General features: G+C 32.6%; 1 protein-coding gene across 3 annotated transcripts in view; it reads right to left on the reverse strand.

Annotated features, from left to right (window-relative positions):
* The window catches only part of NBEA (neurobeachin), a gene marked incomplete at its 5' end in the record, with an annotated part of 629,414 nt that overhangs the window by 556,321 nt on the left and 48,434 nt on the right, over nucleotides 1-24,659 (reverse strand). For all 3 annotated transcript variants that reach the window (XM_082675501.1, XM_082675500.1, XM_082675503.1), the window contains 5 exons: nucleotides 6,412-6,538; nucleotides 8,536-8,657; nucleotides 16,396-16,491; nucleotides 16,733-16,833; nucleotides 20,338-20,569. In XM_082675501.1, the coding sequence (XP_082531627.1) occupies nucleotides 6,412-6,538; nucleotides 8,536-8,657; nucleotides 16,396-16,491; nucleotides 16,733-16,833; nucleotides 20,338-20,569 (678 nt within the window). The remainder of the gene's footprint in view (nucleotides 1-6,411; nucleotides 6,539-8,535; nucleotides 8,658-16,395; nucleotides 16,492-16,732; nucleotides 16,834-20,337; nucleotides 20,570-24,659) is intronic.

Consider the following 24,659-nt stretch of genomic DNA (forward strand, 5'->3'; position numbering starts at 1 on the left):
TTCATCAGTTAAGAGAGATTTAGACTAGTTTTCCCCAAAAACATAAAAATATAAAGTACAAAGTTTGTTCTTCAGATTAGTTAAAAGCACTATTCAATTTATTTCATACATATTTTACATAATATAAAGCCATAAGAGTAATTCTTAACCACTAAAATATTAATCATTTCAAGGTATCTGAAATACTTTGAACAAAATTCAATTTTATTCATTTTGATTTAGAAAATAAAAATAGTGCACTGAACAACTCACAGAAGACAGTAATACAAGCAACACTTTTCCTCAATTACATAAAAAAAAAGTCAGGTCAAACCATTTAACCCCTAAAACATGTCTGTTTTAAAGTTGTTTTATTCTAGATCATCCTTAATTTACTGCAAACTGAGGCTTTCACCTGACCTGAAAGCAACATATATGTTGGCCCTGATTAAAATTAGAAGAAAATCTTCAAAGTTGGTCATTTAGTGACTCATGTTTCTAAATATTATAAAATTATCAAGAAACTGAGATTAAAATAAATTTAAGAAAAATCTTATAGAAGTTTACACGTATAAGAATTAAAATTTACCTCTCTAACACTCATTGAGTTTAAAAAGTTTCAATCAGAATGCTATCTGTGTAAAACAGGAGATACAATCTTTATATTTTGGAATAAAATTTTTAGAAATTTTAAACCTCTAAATACAACAGAAATAAATATCTATTAATAGAAAGGGATTTTCTGTTGCCCAAAGACAATTTTAATATATGAAAATTATGAAAAACTGTTCCTAATACATATCTGACACCCATAAATAAGATACCACGGACTATATTTCTATTTATTTTTTATCTACTATTTCTTCATTATGAGATTTTTTCTGACAAAATTGATATTATTTACTCCTCAAAGTCGTTCATTCAAAGAATTTACTGTGGGCCTACTTCATGGCAAGTGTCCCCCAGATCGTAGGCACATAAAGAAATGTAACATATACAGCCTAAAGGAGGTTTCATTAGAGAAACAAACATGAAAACAACTATAAAACAATGGATAATATCTAAATTACACATATGGGAGCAAAAGAAGTAATGACTAACTGAGGGTAGGTAGAAAGGAAAGACAGAGAAGGAAGGCTAACAGAGAAGAGTTCACTAAAAGAGTAAAATAAAGCTTAAGACTAAACTTGAAGGATGAATAGAACAGTTGAGTAAACAAGGGGGAAACATTCCAGGCAGAAGAAACTTAATATGGTACATGGAGCACAGCGGTTTGACAAAACTTTTCTCAGTGTTCAGGTGTGGCAGGCAAAATAGACAAAGACCAGATCATAAAGAGACCCATAGTTCACCTTTTGTAATCGGCCTTTACTTTTTGCATAATGTGGTATAATTAAAGAATTTTGAGCAGGAAAGTGAAATGATCATCTCCATAGTTTAGGAACATAACTGGCAGCAGTAAGGAAGTGGGGCAGTTAGGCAAGTGTGGATGAAGATAAATGAAAATCACAGCAAAAGTCCAGGTAAGAAAACCATAGGAGCCTACACTAAGACAAAGGCATTGGTAATTTTAAAAAGCGGGGACAGCAACTAATTAACAGAACTGACTGGAACTGCTAATATAGAAAAAGGGAGTCTAAGATGGTTTCCAATTTTTCACTTAAATGGGTAGTGGTACCATCAACTTAAGATAATATAGTTATCCAGTTATTAGCCAGATAATTAAGTTTGGAGTTATAAACAGAGTTTGCTTTTGGTCATAACACTAACATTAAAGGTTAAATGGGTGAATAAATGAATACACAATTTAATGAATATATTGATCTCAGAACGAACAATACTTATTTATAGGAAAATTAACCTTTCTATTCTCTTTCCTTAGTAAATCAAGATATACTCTACAGATAACAGACAAATGTCTTTTTAAATCAAAAGAGCCCAAGTTTTGACTTGATATTTTTTGACTAAAGGAAACAGGGGTAAACTCGGAGACTATATATGCATACTGATACTATACATGTATGCTGAGGTCTACATTTAGTTTGAAACTCAAAAATAGATCTATAAAAGAAATACAACAACAGGAACAAGAAAAAAGGATGCATATTAAGAATTCATCAGAAAAGTGTAATATGATATTTATACAAATATCAATTGTAGCTAACATGTATTGAGTAAATTTACTACATAGTAGGTAATCTGCTAATTGTTTACATTCACTTTCACAAGGTCAAACATCTGGTTAAGTGGTAGCACTAGGAAAGCACTTTTTGATAGTCTAGCTAAACCCCTTATTAGGCAGGATAACAACTTAGCTAGGGTATACCCTTTAAAAACTAAAGAAAGGGAAAAAATAAAAAATGGAGTTATCTCGAATAATGAAACAGTAAAATCAAATACTAATGATTTTCAAGATTTATAAAAATCTTTACAGAAGGCCTTTCAAAACCCATATCACTCCCTGATCCTGCTCCTAACAAGATATATACAGAGAGAGAGACCTATTACAACTGGGAATGCATTTTTCAAAGGGGAAAAATGTAAAGACAGAGAGAGAAAGAGAGGGAGAGGGAGAGAACAAAGGGGTTAAATTGCTTTTTATTAGTTAATGGCAATTTTATATGATCCTTAACTTGACGCTGTTTTCTTATTTATACTCTTTAAACCACTGTTTCTTAAACTTGTCTGATGAGAAAAATCACCTAAAGCATTGTTAAAAACTCATATTCCTGACATGAAAATGATAATTCCACTAATCTGTATTTCTAACAAGCTTCCACTAAAATTCTAAATAATTTGGCACATCTGGCAAACTGTCTGGGTAGCATCCCAAATCTAATAAATCAGAATTTCTAGAGGAGAGGCAATGAGATTTATATGAAAAAAAGTGGGATTTGTATCAAGAAAATATAACTCCCATTCTAATGTATAAATTTATTTAGAATCATTACTTTTAAGCTATTTTCTAAGTATATATTAATGAATTATTGTTAAATTGACGTTCTTTAATAGAAATAATTATTAAACTATCCCTTACATAAGAGAAAGATTTTTATTAGACTCATGTAAAAATAAAAATATATATTTGAAAACCCCATCCAAAATAATATTTTCTTCAGTATGTGGCACAATACACATGGGATCATAAGCAAACAAGAAAACAAACAAAAAAGAAAGAAAAAGAAATGAAGCATTCTCACCACCTTATATGGGCTCATCAAATCTGCTATGGTTGTTCCTGTGGATAAGGGGTAGAGTATGCCCTGAAGAAGGTGAACAAAATCACTGCTCTATATCCAAGAAAGACCCTTGAATCTGGAAGGGGGACCAGGCCTTAAACATTTGGGAAGGAGAACTATACTTCTTATTTTTTTTATACAGCAGGTTCTTATTAGTTATCCATCTTATACATATTAGTGTATATATGGAGAACTATACTTCTGTCCCTTGTTTTTTTAGACTCTGGACTTTCAAATGTTTCATTACTGTGACACGAAGATGGAGTCCAGTAAACAAAAGAAAGATCTCTCTAGTAAACCCCAGCTGATAATGAGTGAATTATATCTATATATCTAATGATACAGTTGCATGTTTCTCTGCATTTTCTCTTGTTATTCTTTACCTTTAAACAGACTTTTAAAAGTACATTTCAACTTGGTCTCTGAATATCCATATTCTAGCGGATATTAAGCAAAGGTATATTTCATGGGTCTAAACATTAACAGGAGAGCAACATCCCTCTCCTTGAAGCCATCATTACTTAAGCTGAATTTAGTGAAACCTTCAATCTCAGGAAACAAGATTCAGGGCTGCTAGGATCAGCTGAATCTCCCTTAAGAAAAGTCTCTCTGTATTACCAAACCTGGAGGTTTAACATTAGACTTAGAAAGGGAGTTCATCATCTATAAATCCATAGTGGAGGACAGCATACACACACATACACTAACCAGTTACTCTGAAGTTTGAATCTCTAGTCTAAAAACTGGTTCTGTTACCTAAACCAAATAAGGTTAGAGGAAGAAGGAGGAAGAAAAATAAGAAAAGAGAGAGGAGGGAGAGGAGAAGAAGGGGAAAGAAAAGGGAGATGAAAAGGATGAGCTAAAGAGAAGGAGGAGGAGGTAAAGGAGGAAAGGGAGAGAAGAAGGTAGAATTACAATTAGAGTAACATAATTCCTCAGATCTACAATTAAAGTCACAAAGCTCATATAAAAGTTTGCCTTGGAATAATCTTTGAATGAATAATGATTGTTGAAATACTTTAATATTGTTTTCATAGATGTGCAGAAAATTTAAAAGATACTGCATGATTTCTGTATATTATATAGTACATTTACATATTATACACAAATCATATATAATAATATATTATAAATAAATTATATAAAATATATACCAAAATTTTAGGATCAGAATGAAGATCTAAGAATGTGGCAGTTGTTGGCATTCGAAGTAACTGTGTTTTCCATTAAACCGGTGCAAAACACTTTTTCAAAAAGCATAAAATCTCTCTTAATGGTCATGGATATTGCTCTATTCTCTACAATTCCAAAAATTAACTTAGCTTTGCAATATGCATTATTATGCTGGAAGAACAACAAAAAAGGCTAGTAAGCTTTAGATTTTAAATGTGTATAACATAGCAACAACCTAAATTACTCGGTCTTTATTGCCATGACTGCTTTTCTTCTTACTTCCACATGGAAAAGGTTCTTGGGATACTTACCTACAAAAAAGCACTGACCACAACAAGGCATGCCCTTTTTCTCACTGTATCAATAGTAATACCCCATTTATTTCATACTACGGGGAAATAAACTGCTCAATATAAATTAGCTGTCCAAATAAATGTAACTTACTCCTTTAGGAAAGAAAACGGTTTTTGGTTGTTAAAGTCATATTTTACTTATTTATCTAACATATATCATTGACAGTCTACCAAGTTCAATACTCTGTATTAGGCATATGAGGAAATACAAAATTGAATCTAACACATAGCTTAGTCTCAATAGTCACTAAATAATGCACATATAAATGAATAATAAAGGTTTAAAAGAAATAACAGCCATAAGAAATACTGAAATAATATGCTGAAAGAGAGACTGTATCTGGGGAGCAAAGCAAGGCAAATCAGGGACAGATTCCACGGAAATCTTATGTGAAATGGAACATAACAATGGGGTGGGATTTAAGACCTAGAGCTGAGAGTAAGGGGACAAGTAAATGTATTTCAGGCCCGAGACCGAACATTTGAAAAGGAAGAGATAAAAAAGTGAAGAATGTATATCAGCTCAGTTTTGCCAAAATAAAAGGTTTAAGTAAAAAGCTGAAAATAAAATCCAAATCATGAAAGACTAGGCTAAAATTTTTAATTTATTCTGTAGTAAGTAAGAAGTAAATGATTGGTTTGAACAGTGAAATAATATGATCAGGAATATAAATCAGGAGGAGGAAGAGGAGGAGACAGAGGATCCAAGATAAAAAGAGAGCAATATGAAGAATTTAAGCAACATGTAAAGAATTTTATAAAGGTGAAAGCTATATTTCAGCAATACTAAGTAAAGGACTTGGAAATTTAACTGACTGATACAAAGATCAAAGAGGGGCTGAAGCTGACTCAAGTCTCCACTACTATGAAGACAGTAGCCTCTTAATCAAAACAGAGGACTTGGGCTTCTCTGGTGGCGCAGTGGTTGAGAGTCCGCCTGCCAATGCAGGGGACACGGGCTCATGCCGCGGTCCGGGAAGATCCCACATGCCGCGGAGCGGCTGGGCCCGTGCGCCATGGCCGCTGAGCCTGCGCGTCCGGAGCCTGTGCTCCGCGACTGGGGAGGCCACAACAGTGAGAGGGCCGCGTACCGCAAGAAAAAAAAAACAAAAAACAGAGGACTTAAGAACATAAATGATATGGGACTGGGATGGCAAATTCAATGTTACACATTCTGAGGCTGCGGGGCCAGAAAGACATTCACTTGGTCATATCTCATAGGGAGATGAGAATATAAAGTATATATAAATATATAAAGTTCTGGAAATAAGAATAGAGGAGGAAATCTATCATAAAACTGAATAAAAATTCCCGAAAAAACATAAGCTTCACAAAAGCAAGGATGCTGTCTGTTTTGTTCATTGTCATATCTCCTGTGCCTACAACAGTGTCTGGCACTCTAAACACATATTGAATGTTCACTGAAAGAATGCCATACAACAGATCACAGCAAGAGAGAGAATGAGAGAGGTCAGGAGCCTGATCTTTTTATGTCAAAAGTCAGATATAAAAGTAGAAAGAAAATGCAGATAAGGATAAGAGGAAAGCAGTAGGAGTCACAAGAAAACCAATAAAAGAGAATATTACAGAAGTCATAATAGGTGAGTTTTAAGAGAGTGGGAATGGTGAATTGTGTCATTCTCAATAGATAATTTACTTATACCTACCTTGCGTGGTTGAAAATCATACTTCACACAGTGCTGAAAACCTTTTCCTTTGGACTTCAGTGATGTGACTATCAGGCAATTGCCAACGAAATGAGCAGAGTAACCAACTCCTTTGCTAGTACGAAAACTGCAAAGAAAACTGAGAATAGTGTAATATCCTCTGTGACAAAGAACAATATATTGAAAGATTAGTATTATACAAATAATATAAAACATAATTATAAAAATAAAACTTACATCCCTATAGAGTAGAAGGGGTATTACATGTACCAAATAAAGACTAAAACATGAAAAGTTTAGAACAACTAAAAGAAGGCATTTAAATTGGGAAAATAGAAGACTACAGAACCTTTTAATAGTTCAATTTAAAATATCACAAATACATAAAAACAAATTAATAGCCAACAAAAGCCTACCAAGTAGATTTCATATACCTTCAATGACCACCTGGAATTAACAAATACAGAAATCATGTACACAGTTAACGTTTTCAAAATCAACTGGCTCTTTAATTCTACTATATCTTTGAAAATAGCTTACAACTTTGCCAAAAAAAAAAAGTCATGGCCAATTTTGATAAATAACGTAGGTAATCAAGCAAAGGAATACATTTTCACTCAAAAAAAGAAACAAGATGTGAGTATGAAATATAGTTATTTTCTTCTAGAGGAGCACTCCTCCAGCTGTGAATTCAATCACAATATATATTAAAAAAAAAAAAGAAGAACAAAATCTGTAAATGTTTTGACAAATGACAGTATTATTGAAATAAAAATATGATCTCCCAAAATGACCTTTCTTTTTTTTTTTTAAATGTACACAACATATGATCTTATGTAAATGGTATCGTATCTTGTATGGCACAGTGAGCATTTAGAGATGACTTTTTTGGGGGCTGTGTTGGGTCTTCATTGCTGCGTGCGGGCTTTCTCTAGTTGCAGCGAGCAGGGGCTACTCTTCGTTGTGGTGCGCAGGCTTCTCATTGCAGTGGCTTCTCTTATTGCGGAGCACGGGCTCTAGGCACCTGGGCTTCAGTAGTTGTGGCTCGTGGGCTCTAGAGCACAGGCTCAGTAGTTGCGGCACACAGGCTTAGTTGCTCTGCGGCATATGGGATCTTCCTGGACCAGAGATGGAGCCCGTGTCCCCTGCATTGGCAGGAGGATTCTTAACCACTGCGCCACCAAAGAAGCCCCCAAAATGACCTTTCTGAAGTTCATCCCCATTTATGTTTGGAAGTTCAGATGCTTGTTAAAACTCTCATTACTATCCATATATAATCTTTTGTAATAGAATTTACAAGTTATTAATAGCTCACATTTTTCTACACTTACATTTCTGAACAGTCATTGTACAAAAAGCACTTTAAATATTATGCTACCATTAAATCCTATGTGATATGTACCATTATTATCCTCATTTTACAGTTGAAGACACCAAAGCACAGGATAAACAGTAAATGGTAAAGGCAGAACTTAAACTCAGGCAATCTTATTTCAGAGCACTGCAAGTATGAAATGAGGCAATACATGTAAGCACTTATAATGCCTAGTACATATAGTAAGATAACAAACGAAACTTTGATGTTCTTATTACTTGGCATTATTGGTAAACTAAAATTATCACGTTCTGAGTCCTTACAGGTCAACCCATTGTTGGGTTGATGAACCCATTCTGTTAGTTATCTACCAAATAATTAATCTTATCTAATTATAACTTCTCAAATGGTTACCAAAATCAATATTTTTAAAGCATACCTTAATTATGCTCACAGAACCATGTTAAGTCAAAAAGCGAAGTGAATGAAATCTGGTAGGAGTTTGTTGTTTTGGTTTTTTTTTTTTTTACTAAGAACACACAATTGAACTATGCAGACTGGAGATAGGAGGTCTGTAACCCTTGACTCTTAAAATGTAATTGAGGGAAAAAATAGTGAGGCAGGTTGCCTAGAATCAACAGCAAAAAATGAATAAAATAAACTGACATAACTGTATCTTTGTAGTTTTAACATATATTTATTTATTTACTTATTCTATTTAATACGTTGCCTTGACACTTGACACTGTTCCATATTTACAAGATTGAAATGCTTAAGACAAAAGTACTAAAATTAAATATATTACTTACCAATAAAGATAAGGTTTATCCTTATCAACATTAATGTTATTTAATGGATCCATACGAAACCAAGTGTTTAGGGTGAAGCCATTCTGATAAGGCCACTTTGCAATAGGAGGCAATGCAATTGCCTACAAGGTAATGGAAAAAGATACAAAAGTATCAGTTAAAGAAAATGTAATAGTAACTAAGGTCAAGTATGGCTTCCACAGATTAAAAAACAATGAAGGTATAAATATCAAAGAATCATGGACAAATATAAAAATAGAAACTATTATCATATTAAGATAATCTATTAATATTGTTTGTTGACTCTAGAAGCATTATTTTCAAATATTCAATGAATCAAGTTTCATATCTAAGTTACGTAGTATGGTTCAGACTGTATTCCAAGAAGTCCACCTCCAAGTTCACCAATATACAGTCCCTTATACATATGCTCCAGAATTTTCAGTTTTCTATAGTTTATGTTAGGTTTTCAGTAATATTTCACTTGATTAAAGAAAGCTGAATTTTCAAATCCAAAAGCAATAGAGAAGTTAATGGAATAAATACTGAAGAAATATAAGTATTAAGAAATAATATTAATACTAAAGCAAGAGATTTATCATTCAGAAACTGAACCATTGAAATTTATGACCAAAAACGATTCAAATCCACTCACAAGTAGGAAAGGAATAATATAGTATTCAGTAGGTAATAGTAATTAAAAAAATCTAGACATTCTAAGGAAAAAATGAGAAAGTGGTATATTACTTGACTTGAAGTCAAAAAACATCTGAGTGGATTTACTTATCTTTCTATGAGATATCTAAATTCCTTCACATAAAAGATAAGTACCCTTTATGATTTTTTTAAAATTTATTTATTTTATTTTTGGCTGTGTTGGGTCTTCATTGCTGAGCGCAGGCTTTCTCTAGTTGCGGCGAGTGGGGGCTACTCTTGGTTGTGGTGCGTGGGCTTCTCATTGCAGTGGTTTCTCTTGTTGCAGAGCACGGGCTCTAGGTGTGAGGGCTTCAGTAGTTGTGGTGCAAGGGCTCTAGAGCGCAGGCTCAGTAGTTGTGGCACACGGGCTTAGCTGTTCCGCGGCATGTGGGATCTTCCCGGACCAGGGCTCGAACCCGTGTCCCCTGCATTGGCGGGCAGATTCTTAACCACCGCGCCATGAGGGAAGCCCCCGTTTATGACTTTATAACTGATCTGTTCCTCCAAACAGATCCTTCATATTGCTGATAATGACCTTACTCAAATATAACATATAGCTTCCATATAAAAATCCTCTGCATATAAAATAAAGTTTAAATTTCTTCAGGTTATACAAGGCTGTTCACACACACTGTGGCTCCAACAAACCCTTTCAATCTTATTCTCTTCTTGGACCTTACCCCACTTTCCAAAGTATATCTAAACACAGCAGCTGTTCCACCTGTTCTGTTATAGCCCCTCTTTTTGTACATGATGCTACTTCTGTGCAAAACACTTCCTCCAACAAGATCCCAATTACCCTCAATACCAGGCTAATATCTCCTTCTCCTGTGAAGCTTTCCTGGACTTCACCCCAGTCTAGTTTCTCTTTTCACTGTTTTTCCATAGCACTTAGTACCTAAATCTACAATAGCTTATTCTAACAAGCTGCTTTTGTGTCTACCAATGAGTTCCCAAAGAGTAAGAAATATAGTTTATACTTCCAGCATTGAGACTTAAGACATAGAAAATAATCAATATGTGATCAATGAAAAATCTCAAAGTGGCAAAGCGCCTGCTGCATAAATAAAAACAAAACGAAAACACACACAAAGAAACACATAAACACACATACGATTTCAAATGAAGACTCAAACCCTAACAATGAATAAAAATTTTCCTATATAATGTCCTTTCAGATTTTAATATTTAAGCAATTAGTCCAGGCATTTTAATTGTCAATACAGCCTTTTTTCGACTTTTTAAAAAGGGAAATATTTTACTTTGTTTTTTTGTTTGCTAGCAAAATGCAATTCTTGCCAAGTTTACCGCTGGTTAATACATCCATAAGTTTCACTAAACTAGACTTCACTTACTATAGATGCTTCAGAGTACCAAGGTAAACAGGAGAAATATTTATTGAGGACATTGAAAAGTAAAGTGATTCTACAGAATTATAATAATAGCTTAATATATTAATTTGCTCATAATGCCTGTGGAACACAATTGGAACAGGGTCAGATTCATGGTTTCCAACCTCTGGCCACAACCAGCATACCCAAGTGCCCTTTCATACCAGACACGGCAGTCCATGACAGCACTATCATAGCGGCGTTAATAAGCACGCAGAGTGTGGCCCATTCCTTCTCTTTTCCCCCATTACTCCACATGCCCAAGAGATCTCTTACTTCCAACCAGTGGCCCTAGCACTTTCTATATCATCAGTCTTATCATCTGGTCTATTGAGCCCTACATTGGAACTTATACGCTGCATTAAACTAAGAGATACAGGAAAGAATTTGAGACAAGCTGTTCTTCAAGTTTTCCAGAACTACACTTCCACCATAGTAGGACTGAGAGAGTCCTAAATCACATTCAGTTGCAAACACTAGTGAACCAAAATACAACAGAAAAAAGAAAAAAATCTCACAAAAGAAAAAGCTAATAAGCTTGAGTGATAATGAAATAATAATAGTCTTTGGTCTTGCTACAACTGGTATGAAACACCTGAGAGGCTCTAAGACTGCATTTTTCTCAGTTTCATTGTGGACTTCTAAAAATTTCATAGATAAGGATCTTTATTATGGCCAATCTCTTCAACAAGATAGTTACCTCTACTCAAGGACATTCTCTTAAAATAATTTTTTTTATTACGTATGTATTTTAAATTTATTATTATTTTTTTTTTTTTTACTGAAGTATAGTCTTCAATATGTAATAGCTAGAAAAAATGTTTTAGGGACCTGAACTCTCCCATTTCTAGAGGGTATGCCTCAACTTCCTGCTCCTACTTACCTACCAACCAGCTCCTTCTTACAGTGCACATTGTATTCCTAGCCTTTTTCAACTCTTTAACTGATGCATACACTCTCCCTTAAGGCACAAAAGCTAACTCTGTAGAGTACTGCCTTATGTGGAATCCAGGCCCATTTACTCCCCAACCGTTTGTGCCTGATCACCCATTTTCTAGACTCTTTATATTTCCTTCTAATCCCATGGCAATAAGGCATGACCTTTGGACTATCTCTTTGATTCTGGGTTTAAGCTGCCTTCACATTTCCTCTGTATTTCCTTCTACAATATTTTGATATCCACAATTGGGTATCCCTCATTGTGTCCAATGAGTCCACAGAACTCTGAAATCTATATCCCTTACTGTCTCCTGGACTAGCTGACTCCAAAATTTATATTCTTATCTCTTGCAATTTGCAAAAACAATGATTTTGGTGTTCATATAGGATGCTTTCAGTTAACTATTTCAGTGAATAGATAAGTGTACTATTTCTTAAAGTAAGCAAATTCAAGAAATAACCATAATCATGAAAAGTAAATCTAGATAGTATATCCATAAAGGTCACAGAGCACAATGGTAAAATGCCATCTTACATTTGTCATTCACCTTTACACTAATCACTGCAGAATTCAACTAACTCTCTGTAAGTATTACCAAATTGCTCATATGGAGGCAGCAGGCTCATAGTAAGGCATCTCCACAATATAAAATACAATTCAGAAGACCTAGCATATATGGTTATTTTGGAGGGAAAGTAAGTTGTATCATGATTTTAATCACGCAAAGTCACTGCTATGAGCAGTGGTCCAAACAGTATGTACCCTCTTGTTACTAAGATGCCACTGGTTCATGCTCATCCAGAAGTAGATTATCAAACACACTGTAATGGTAAGGGTTTTAAAATCAGCTCCTATCTGAATTTTTCAGCAGTTCAAAAGCAGAAGTAACATGTCTGAAAATTAGCCAATCCGTTGTTAAATGAAACGCAGGCAAATTTTGGTTCAGGTTGTGACTCTACTTTAAGACTCTGAACAATGTTATACCGTAGAGGCTTACTTAGTTTTCTCAACTGATGTAACAACAATAATATCATTTATCTTATATAGCTTGTACGACTCAAATGAAATAATAGTCATAAAAGTTCTAGTTCCTTCCCTGCTTCCTCCTCTACAAAGAATATACTCTTGATCCAAACTACCCTTTATGGAAACAAGTGATGCAGGAAAAACCAGGAAAGGCGGAAGAGATAGTGTAAGTCCACCAATATCCCCTGAGCAAAAACAATTCAAACATACACTACTACTAACATATAAATAAAATTATCTCTGTGTGTGTGTGTATGTGTGTGTAAAATGCATTGCATACCAATAGGTAATTGGTGACCGAATGGCTAAAAACAGGATTAACTGCCATCTTACTGAGGCAATTCAGGCAATTTATTAAAACAGAGTTATTAATTCCGTTTTAATTAAACTTTGTTAATTCTATATATAAAACAGCAACTTGCTTATGTTTCAGTCAAAACACTTTGCTCTTCTTCCCCATACCTTAGACTGAAATCTATCAGATGTCAGGTCAACAACAGCTCTGTAAAATGTATTAGAAATACATATGTGTATAACTAGAACTGTTACATATAAAAGAACCCTCATCTTCTTAGGGACAGTGACAGTGTTTTCTCTGCTAAGTACCACAATATACATACATATTATATATGCTCTACACTAACAAACTGATATGTAAAATGATTTGCTTCCACCTTGAAAGTGTTTTGTTTTTTTTTAACTTTCCTATTTTTGTTTCACAATTGGTAGAAACTAACTTAAAAGATTAGTAACAAAATAGTCAGGAAAAAATATAAAATTAGGATAATGGTTGATGAAATGAGAGATTGAAAGGACATTTAAGTACCTGTAATAACCAAAGAGCAATAAATATTTACATCATGTTTTACAACTTATATAGTGCTTAAATAGTATATTATTTCATTACAGGCTCACAATAACCCTATTCCATTATAAAATGCTAATATTTTACATGAAAGTAAGCTAAGAAGCACTAAGGACTAGTCCTCTACAGTAATGAACTAGAGGATTCAGAAATCAAAACCGGTTCTTCTAGCCAAAAATTACACATAAGCTCTACAATGCTACCATGTATATTAAAATGATGAAATCAAGCTTACTGAGAAAGCTAGTTGAAAGGAACAACAAAATGGATAAACTTCCAGCTAGACTGACTGGAAAAAATATAGTAACAAGAATGAAAGAGGAGGCATCACTACATATCCCATAGACATTAAAAGCATAATAGAGGATATGATTAACAACTTTATGCCAATATATTCAACAACTTAGATTAACTGGACAATTACTTGAAAGACACACACTACCAATGCTTACTCAAAACAAATAGAAAATTTCCCTATATCTACTACAGAAATTAAGTTTGTAGTTTATTATTATTATTATTATTTATTTTATTTTTTTTGTGGCCTCTCCCATTGCGGAGCACAGGCTCCGGACACGCAGGCTCAGTGGCCATGGCTCATGGGCCCAGCCGCTCCAAGGCATGTGGGATCTTTCCGGACTGGGGCACAAATCCGTGTCCCCTGAATCGGCAGGCAGACTCCCAACCACTGAGTCACCAGGGAAGCCCAAGTTTGTAGTTTAAAACCTTCCCACAAACAAAACTCCAGATCCAGATGGCTTCAATAGTGAATTCTAGCATACATTCAAGAATAAGTATTATCAATTCTACACAAACTCTTCAATAGAGAGAAACAAATACTTCCCAACTCATTTTATGAGGAATTACCCTAACATCAAAACTGGAGAAAGCTATCACAGGAAAAGAAAAATAGATCGTCAAATCACTCATAGAAATAATTGCAAAGTTTCTTAGCAAAAAGTTAGCAAATCAAATCCAGTGTTGTATGAAAAGGTTATTACACTGCGATCAAGTAGTTTTTATCCCAGGAATGCAAAGGTGATTTAATACTGAAATATCAGTCACTGTAATTCATCACATTAATAAAGATTAAGAAGAAAAACTATATGATCATTTCAATAAAATCAGAAAAAGCATTTGATAAAATTCAACACCGATATTAACTTACTGATGATGAAAAAAAAACCCAGTAAATAGGAATAGAAAAGAATTTTCTCAGTCTGATAAAGGATATATCTTAAAACCTAACGCTAATAGTATACTTAATGGTGAAATACTTAATGCTCTCCCCAAGACTGAGAATAAGTCAAGACTGTTACGATTACTAATTGAAGGTCCTACCCAGTGCAATAAGGTACAAAATGAAATAAAAAGGCATCTACTAAAAAAACTGCTAGGATAAGTAAGTGAGTTTAGCAAGGTCTCAGGATATAAGGTCAATATACCAAAAAATTTGCATTTTTATATACTAGCATAAAGCAATATGGAATATTTGTGAATTAATTTAACAAAAGATGTTTAAGACTGGCATGCTGAAAACTGCAAAACACTGAAACATCAAAGAAAATGAAATAAAAGGATATATTGTGTCCCATGAATTGGAGTACTCAGAACTAGATCCACACAAACACGGCCAGATAGTTTTCAAGAAAGGTGCCAACACAATCCAATGTGAAAAGAACTGTCTCTTCAACAAATGGCTTTGAAACAATTTGATAGTCATATGTTAAACAAACAAAACTTAACCTCCAACCTTCCCTCACATCATATTTTTAAAATTTATACAAAAGGATCACAGACCTAAACATAAGAGGTAAAAAAACACAACTTTCAGTAGAACGCATAAGAGAATAAAATCCTGTGACCTTGGTTTACACCGATTTCTTAGATTACAAAATCATGTGTCATAAAAGAAAGAAAATTTTAATTGAACTCCATCAAAATTAAAATCTTTTGTACTTCAAGAAATATTGTTAAGAAAATAAGAAGATGAGCATCAGACTGGGAGAAATGTTTGACAAACACATTTCCAAATTAACTTACACCCCAAATATATAATGAACTCTTAAGATAACAAGACAAATAATCACATTTTTTTAAGTGAACAGAAGATTTGAACACAAACATCACAAAAGGTTTAAGAATGGCTAATAAACACATGAAAAATGTTCAACATCAGTCATAAGGGCAACACAAAATTAAAACTACAATGAGGTGCCATTACATAACCATTTACATGCTTCAAATTAAAAAGACACAATGTCCAGGATGCAGATCAACTGGGATTTTCATACACTGCTGATGGGGATGCAAAATTTTCCACTACAGAAAAAGCAATTTGCATGTTTATCATGAAATGAAATACATACTTAACATAAAAACTAGCAACCTCACTCTTTCGTATTTACTCAAGAGATAAAAATACATACCTGCAGAAGACCTTTATTCAAGACCTAGCAGTTTTATTTACAATAACCAAAAACTGAAAACCCAAAAGTCCATCAATTAGTGAATGGATAAACTGCGGTATATCCATAAAATGTACTACTACTCAGAATAAAAAGGAATAGAATTACTGATAAACTACAACATGGATAAGCTCAAAAGCATTATGGTAAGTAAAAGAAGCCTGGCGGAGAAGACTACATACTATATGATTTTATTTATATGAATCTCTAGAAAAGATAGAATTATACAAACACAAAATAAATCAAAGGTTGCAAGGAACAGCCTAGGGAGAGGGAACAGACTTCAAAGAGACACAAGGGAATTTTGGTGGGTGACAGAATTGTTCTAAATCATGACTGTCGTGGTGGTTACAGGACTATTCAAAACTCAACAAACTGTACTTTTTAAATTGGGGGATTTTACTGTATGTAAATTATACCTTCACAGAGCTGACTTAAAAGAAATAAAAACAAACATATGTATTTAAAACTTACCGCAGCACTACAACCGGGGAAATTGAAAAAAGTATCAGGACCATGTCTTTGTGGCATCTGATTAAGAACTGATAATAATTTTACTGCATGTCTTGGCTAAGGAAATAAGAAAAAGAAATGTCACTGTACAAATTTAACAAAAATACCTAATATATCACCTTAACCACCAGAATGTTTTCTAACTTGAAAGAAAATTAATTTTAAATCATTTAATAAACTCTTTAAGAGGAACAATTTCCATTACAAATTCAAGTTTATAGCTCTCTAGAGACGAACTGTTGAACATTAAGTATTAATGCACTGATATTGAATACTTTTCCCTCTGACCACGGCTTACCCAGATTCCACTTTCTCCTCGAAGCATGCTGAACAAAAGCTTCAACTCCTTGACAGTGATGCTGTAGCTGGCAAGAACCCCCAACATATCAACTAGAAGATCTTCAAAGGAAAATAAAGTTATTCTGAACTCTAGTCATGAGCTGCCATCTGTCAAGGTAAATATACTTTTTGAAAGAGCAAAAGTTAGCTTGTCATTTCTACATATATATGGATATGTATTATAGCTAAATGTCCTCATGAATAGCCGTTCTAATTAAAAATTTTTAACTCATCAGATAAGCAAAAAATTATATTTGAATTTTAGGATTTTCTTCCCATCAGAATTACCATTTCAATTAAGTTCTCTTTGAAAAATTATATAAAATGGATTTTATAAATTCTCAGAATGCACACACATACGGGCACACACACACACGAATCTGCTATATGCTGGGAAAAGTAGGCAAAAAAATGCAACGGTACAATGATTTAACATTGTAAATTTGTTATTTTCAAATGAAAAAGTGATGGTTAACCACATTTTCTTTTAGAATTATCTACTCTTAATAAAGTACATTCTTGAAATAGTCCTTGGCCCATTAACAATTTGGGGCGTTCACTCCTTGCCTGGCATTATTCCAAGTGGTTTACATGCATTAACTTCACAAATCCTCCTAACAAGCCTATGAGGTAAGTATTATTATTATCCCCTTCTAAAAATGAGGAAAGTGAAGCATAGATAACTTAATCACACTGCCCAAGAACGCACTCTACTAAGTGGTAGTCAAAATTCAAACCTAGGCAGTATGGCTCCAGAGCCCTCACTCTTACTTACTAGTCTCTAAATAGAAGTACCATTTGAACATCTGACTAGTGATATCCATTATGATAATGTGTTTATGTTCATATAAGAGACACACCAGCTCACCAGATAATAAGAAAAAATTATACATTTAATCTCTTGTCTCTGATTACTTTCTCATCTCTAGACATTGTAATAGTACCTCTATCAATCATTTTTTGCAAGAAATTAAACATCTAAATACTTATACTTCATTTTCTCAATTTCTAAAGCACGTCCTAAGAATTAAAGATACTACGCAAGTTATTACAATAAATACACATATACATTATAAACAATTTATCATCAATTAATAAAATAGGTGAGGTTAGGATAAGTTGAAATAATTATTGACATGTACTATACATTATCCAATATCATAGATTAGTTAGTTGAACTTTGAGACTTAAAAAATATTTATTATGTATTTCAAATTAGAAATTTAATATGGTTATTTTCATCAAAAAAGAACTGACTTATTCTTACTTAACACCATTATAAGTAAGCAATCTCTACAATAAACCTGTGACTGTGGATATGCCATTTTAAAGAGATATCTTTTAATGAAAGACCATTCATCATTCAAGTAATAAAAATGTTCATAGTTACTACATATTAGTCAGAATATCTGTTTCTAAGAAAAAAATTCTAGATAAAAACCAAGCACTTTAAAATCCTAAGTTAATATAAAGCATTTTTAAGCAATTAGCTGCAATGACAGAACCTTCATAGAAGATTTCTTAAAGGTATGCCTACAAATACTATTTTAAAAGAATTCTATTTCCAAAACTTTATCTCATCTCCTATGTATGTCACAAAAAGTGACCTATTACATTTGTATTTAATTACATAATTATTAAGATTTCTTATTTATTATACAGATAAGATAGCCAAGCACCTCAGTTTTTAATTTTATTATAAAATTTTAAAAGGTCTATTAAAAAAGGTCTTTTCTATACCAGATTTTTAAAGGAGAAAAAATACTAAGACTATGAAATTCTCTTATCAATTTAGTATAGATGTTTAACCACCTTCTAATATGATATCTTCATATTATTAAATGAAAAGAACTTCTTTGAACTTAGCATGCTACAAAACACTCAGAGTGAAAACTTAGTAGTGCTTTGGTGGTTACTGGTGCTTCATTAGTATGTCATCTAAATTTTAATTTCTCTACGGAAAAGTAAGGTAGAAGTATTTTTCTAGCACTTATTCATCACTTAAATAACAAAAAGTGAAAATTTTGTGTTATCCACATTATCATTAATGAGAATAAAGGATAAGGGAATTAAGAAGCTTTGTATAACAGAAAATGTAAAAAGCTCTGTGGTACTATCATGCTTACTATCAGCTTACTTCTCAGTGCTCATGAATTATGTACAGTAAGCTAGTATGTTCGTAATTGTGGCTCATTTTCTAAAGTGCATTCTATAAAGTGCACTTTATTTACAAAAAAAAAAAAGAAAAAAAGAAAAGAAAAAGAATTTTAAGGGCTTAAATCCAGATATGAGGATTCAAAGATCACATGATGTTCTATACAACATGTGTACATGTAAGTTTATACATATAAATTCTTGTTAATGCTAAAATTTGCAGATGGTACCATATTTTCATCAAAAAGATGTTTTAATTTTGATTCTAATTTTTCATGAAGTTAACCATTAGTAACCAATATAGAGAATACTACATCATTCTAAAGAGATAGATGCCACCTCAAAAGCAATTAGAAATGATTTTAATATACTCTATAAGAAAAACAAAAATTTCAAAATATTGCTTAAATTTAAAAAGCACTGATCTTTATTCTTCATTCTATTTTTTCTTGTTTAATGTTTTGTTCTACTGATATTAAAATTAATTATGCATAGATCAAAATATTATAGAGGATTTTCTGGTGTTGAACTATTTTTAAGGATCAGATATTGATCATATATTGTGAGGAATTATACTAGCACTTTTAGAATTAGGAAACCTTTTCATGTCAGAAGAAAGTTATACGGAAGATTCATGGCTTAAGAGAATCAACATTTCAAATTCCTTATTTTCTGGGAATAACTGTTGCTCTGGGACCATCTTTCAAAACACTTCTACTGAAGTGCATCTAACTACAGAGGAGAATGGACTTGCAGGTGGGTAAAGGATTGACAGTGAAGAATTACAGATATGAAAATTATTATTTGAAATAACACATAACACCAAATTATTATTTTTATCTTGAAATTTCATGCAAATAGTATGTTCTAATTAACAATATATCTGCATTTATTTTAACACAAAAGTTCCTCCAAAAAAATATCAAAGTAAAATCGACACTTCCAAAAACTACAGCCTGCTTGTCCGAAGGCTTTTAGAACCTCCTGTCATAGTACCATATATGTCAGATTGGAGAACATGGAGTTCACAGAACTTTTAATAAAGTGCTAATTTTATAGAAATATAATATGTATTGTGATATTTTAATTATATAAAGGTTTATTAATTAAGTTCTACATAGAAATGTACTGTTTATTTTTCTGATAGATTTCATAGCACTTATTCCACATTACTGAGATTTTCTAAAACCTGGAAAACCAAAATAGTAATTATTTTTGTCGAATACAGAAGTCATCTTTCATTCTTCAGGTTTCCCCTTAACATAAAAGGCAAATTTCCCATACATTTCTACTTATCTATTTTAAAACAAGGTAGCTTCAACAAAACTATATAACCTATAGAATATAAAGAGAAGTATATGAATCTTTATAAACATTTAAATTATACTTTCCTGTCAGATAATCCCATACCTGCTATCATGTCATCTACAGCACTCATTTTCAGCAATACTTGCTCAATTAGCCCAACTTCTGTACTAGTCTGTAAATTCCGAACACTTTTTCGTAGGATGGCTGTAAACATGCTCCATATTTCTGCTTGACATGTGACATCACAGTGTTCCAAAAGCTCTGTCATGCATGTTATACTCTCAGCATCCTGGATAATAAAGTTCATCTCCAAGTCAAACTCTCCACCAACCAGCTAAAAATAAACAGAAAAAAAAATCACCAATGATAATGTGAGAGGTTACACATATAACAGCAAAGCTAGCAAGAAAGTATTAGCTACTTTAAAAAATTTCAAGTCTTCTAGCCTGAAATTAATTTTGATGAAAATTTCACTACAGATAAGTGAAAGGTGCTGTAAAAATTAAAACTAGCAAAGAGAAGTCTAATTTTTTTTTTTCAATTTGAAAAGGTGATTTCAAATCTAGAAAAATAGAGTAAAATAGAGCAAATGACTAAGAGGTGGGATTCTGGGAAAATTCCCTTAAAAAGATTTTGGCTTTGAAAAGTGAAAATTACTAGAAGATGCAGAGATCACTAAGGATAAATTTTAAGACATGAAAATTCATTTTCTTTTATATTACTAGACTGACAAATAAAATAGATGTAAATGAAAAAAAATAGGTGGGTCTAATCTCCATGTATAAAACATGAAGAAACATGAAACTAGATTAGCAAACTTACAGTAAATGTTGAAATAACAGAATTAATGTTAAAAATGTTTACACGAGAAATACCTAATATCTAGTAGTATTTTTTTTAAAAAAACATGTGAACTGGGAAAGAAAGCTGATTTAATGGCAGCATATTTGACTTGTGGCATTATGCCAAGTGAGTCAAAAGTCCTCCTCCTCCCAAATGCTACTTTACTACAGCAATAGACAAATACACATGTAATGAAAGATACAATGATACTCCTATTCTCTATGGATCAAATCTCACATTAATTAGTTTATTCAGTAATAAGTACCATTCTTAAGGAAGAACATTAACAAACTGGTTATCTTTTTGATCTAGAGAATGGAAAATTTAGGCAGAAAATAATAGCCATATATAAAATGTGTGACAAATGTGAAGTCATTCATTCATTTATTCATTCAACAAATATTTTATTTATTAAAGACTAGAACTTACTGTTCTAAGAACTAGAAGTATATCTGTGGACAAGAAAAAGTCCATGCACTAACAGTGCTAAATTCTAGAAATAAAGATCTATATATGTATTTACGTATGTTCTACTTTATTCCAAAAAAGGTTGCATTTGGCTTATAAATTACATAAAGTATAAAAGAAGACATAAATTAGGTTCAGACAGGGGCTAGAGATTAGATTCAAGAAGTCAAATTAATTTTCCATCAATGAAACGTGTTCATTAATATGGATGGATGAGCACACTGTATAATATAAATTTGAAAATAATGGTAATAATAATACCACCACCTAACCTCACATATCATTTAGTATTATTCTAAGTGCTTTACATATAGTAAATAACTTAATTCTCACAGCAACTAATGACAAAGAAGTGAATATTTTAAAAGTTCTAGAATTCAAGAAGTTAAAAACAAAATATTCTCAAATTGTAAAATATTATACTCTGTATATATATTTTCTCTGTAACAGTTTCAAAATTCAACTTTATAAGAAACTAGCCCTTATGCTAACTTCCAACCTTTTACTGACCTAGATATTCTCTCTGGTTAAAGGTTGGGTTTACTTCTATGTGTGAAACGACTTCAACTCCTCCTACTATTTCTGGTTTATTAACAAAAATAGCTATGGGAATGGTTAGGAGATTGGCTCTAATTCAGACTTCCTGGGATTCTGATTTTAGCTGCACCACTCACTTTAATGACGCTACTTCTCTAAGCCTGTCACTTCATCTACAATATGGGAATAAAAGTTCCTACCTAAAAGGGTTGTTGTAAAGATTAAATAAATAAAGTAACTGGGTTATAAGCATGGGTTATAAGCACTTAGTAACAAAGTCAGGCATATAGTTAGCATTCAGTTAAGGAGTTAACGTTAGCTATTACCAGTTCTCTTACCCCAACTTTGAGCTAAAAATTGTAGTCATCTGATCACATACTTATAAAGCACCATGAAACAGCCAGTGTAAACCTTATGTTTCCAGGAAAAGCTAAATTATTGTAGATCGTGTACTCTTAGATATTACTTGTAGCTTTAGCAAAACCAACTCAAGCATCATTTTCACCGTGCCATGGTCTCACCAAGAACTGCTTACTTTTTCATATTCATATATCCAATTGACTTGGGTCACTACCATGAAACTTGTAAACCCATGATTAGTAACTTAGAAGAGGTTCTCCAGAAGTGAACCACAGAGAAATAAATAGATTTGAAAAACAATGACAACTTACTGCCTGAACTAAAAGAAGTAGATACCAAAGTTTAAGTCTATAAGACTCAGAATAAATCTCTGTAAGAATCAGTATACACTTAAATGGAAGAACACTGAAGAATTTTTTAGACTAATCTCCTTAATGAGTTGTAAGTGCTTAAGTAGAATCTGGTCTACCCAAGAACCATTATCAAATGAGTAAATAACAGAAATGGGCTCAGTGGTAACAAAAAATAGTCTGCTTTTAAAGGAATTAACAATTATAATGTGTAATTCTAACAATCAAGCTATTTTGTGAAGCCTAAGGCTCTATCTTTCACAGTTAAAAAAACAATGCCCCTTTCTATACATCATTTAATTACAAAAGAGCACAGTTATGGCTCCCTGATTTCACTGCCAGAAGCTGTAAAAACATTTATTATAAACGTTAGAACAGAGTGGACCTATGTTTTTGGATGGTCTTTCTAACTCCTATTATAATTTTTAATACATTAGTATTAAGGAGGCTAACTGCTTGCAGAAATATCATTCCAAGATTAGGGAAATATTTATTCCTCACTTGTAATGAACAGTTCAATATTTATCAACTAAAGCATACAAGAAAAACTAGAAACAGTCAGTCTTTATTATTTAAACAATTCCCTAACAACTCTATGAGGAAAAGGCATAGTTGTCTTCAGAGAGGGAAACTGAAGATAAATGAGGTTAGGCAACATAACCAAAGTCACACATGAGTAAGCAGCAGATCCAGGATTCTAATCTAGACTAGAAAATGTACCGAAACGACTTGCTATGAAGTCAAGAGTGTAAACTTAAAAAATAGAGATGAGACGTGTCATAGTAGCTCTATTAAGAAATTAGTGCTTTGAGAACAGTGTATGGGTAAAATGAGGGAAGACAAAATGATTTCCGTGGGTAAGAAATGAAACATCAAGAGGTAGTAAATCACAATAAAGGAAAACAACCAGTTTATTTAAAGTTATTTAAATAAATTATTTCAGTAAGAATGTCTAAGACTTTGAAGGCTCAATTACAGGAAAATTAGCAATAAACACTAAAAAAGGAAACTCACAGGAAAACATTTTAAAAAGCAAAAAAATTGACATGACAGGCTAGAAAGCTAAACCAAAAAAAAAAAAAAAAACCTAAAATCACTGTTACCATAGTACAAATGAGATTTATAAATGAATTGAGACTTCCTGTAAATCCGAATGTGTCAATATGACACTCTATTTGCACAGTTAAGGGTTTTCTTTTCCTCCAGGCCTTCTCCTTAAAATTCTAAAAGGTATTGGCATTCAAGAAAAGCGGTCCACAATGGCCCTTCCTACTCAAGAATCTGTCATAAGTGAATAAAATAAATATAGGTGAGCCTTTTTAATGAATTAAGTTTTATTTACATAAAAGTATAAAAATTACTGTATAAAAATTTAGAATATCAAATGCTGTCCTGGAAATGTATTATCTTCTGAAAGTACTAAGGTTTATAGTTACTAGCAATTTAAGTATCTTTTATTTTTTAAGTACAGAGTTTTAAATATCTTTATTTTGAAATCTTAGATTATTAGTTAGGATCATATGGAATAATTCAGTGTACATTAGACTAAATCAAACTGGATAATTATTAACCAGTTGGATTTCTTTGCAAATCTTTGCAAATCTGTGGATAAACTCTAAACTAGATAACATTGCTTATAAAGCCCCAGTTCAACACCCCACATTCAGCTTCCTCTACTTTCCATTCCCTAGCTACTGTCATAAAAAACATTTCCACAATGCCATCTCTCACTTCATCTAAAACTCTTTATAATGTTACTCCCTATGCATGAAATAGGGTTCTCTCCCAACCCCTAATTTTAACTTCCATTAAACCTCCAAATATCAGTTTAGATACCACTTAATCCAGAAAGTCTTCCTAGTAACT

The sequence above is a fragment of the Grampus griseus genome, assembly GCF_964374135.1.
Source record: "Grampus griseus genome assembly, chromosome: 18".
NCBI classification, from domain to species: Eukaryota; Metazoa; Chordata; class Mammalia; order Artiodactyla; family Delphinidae; genus Grampus; species Grampus griseus.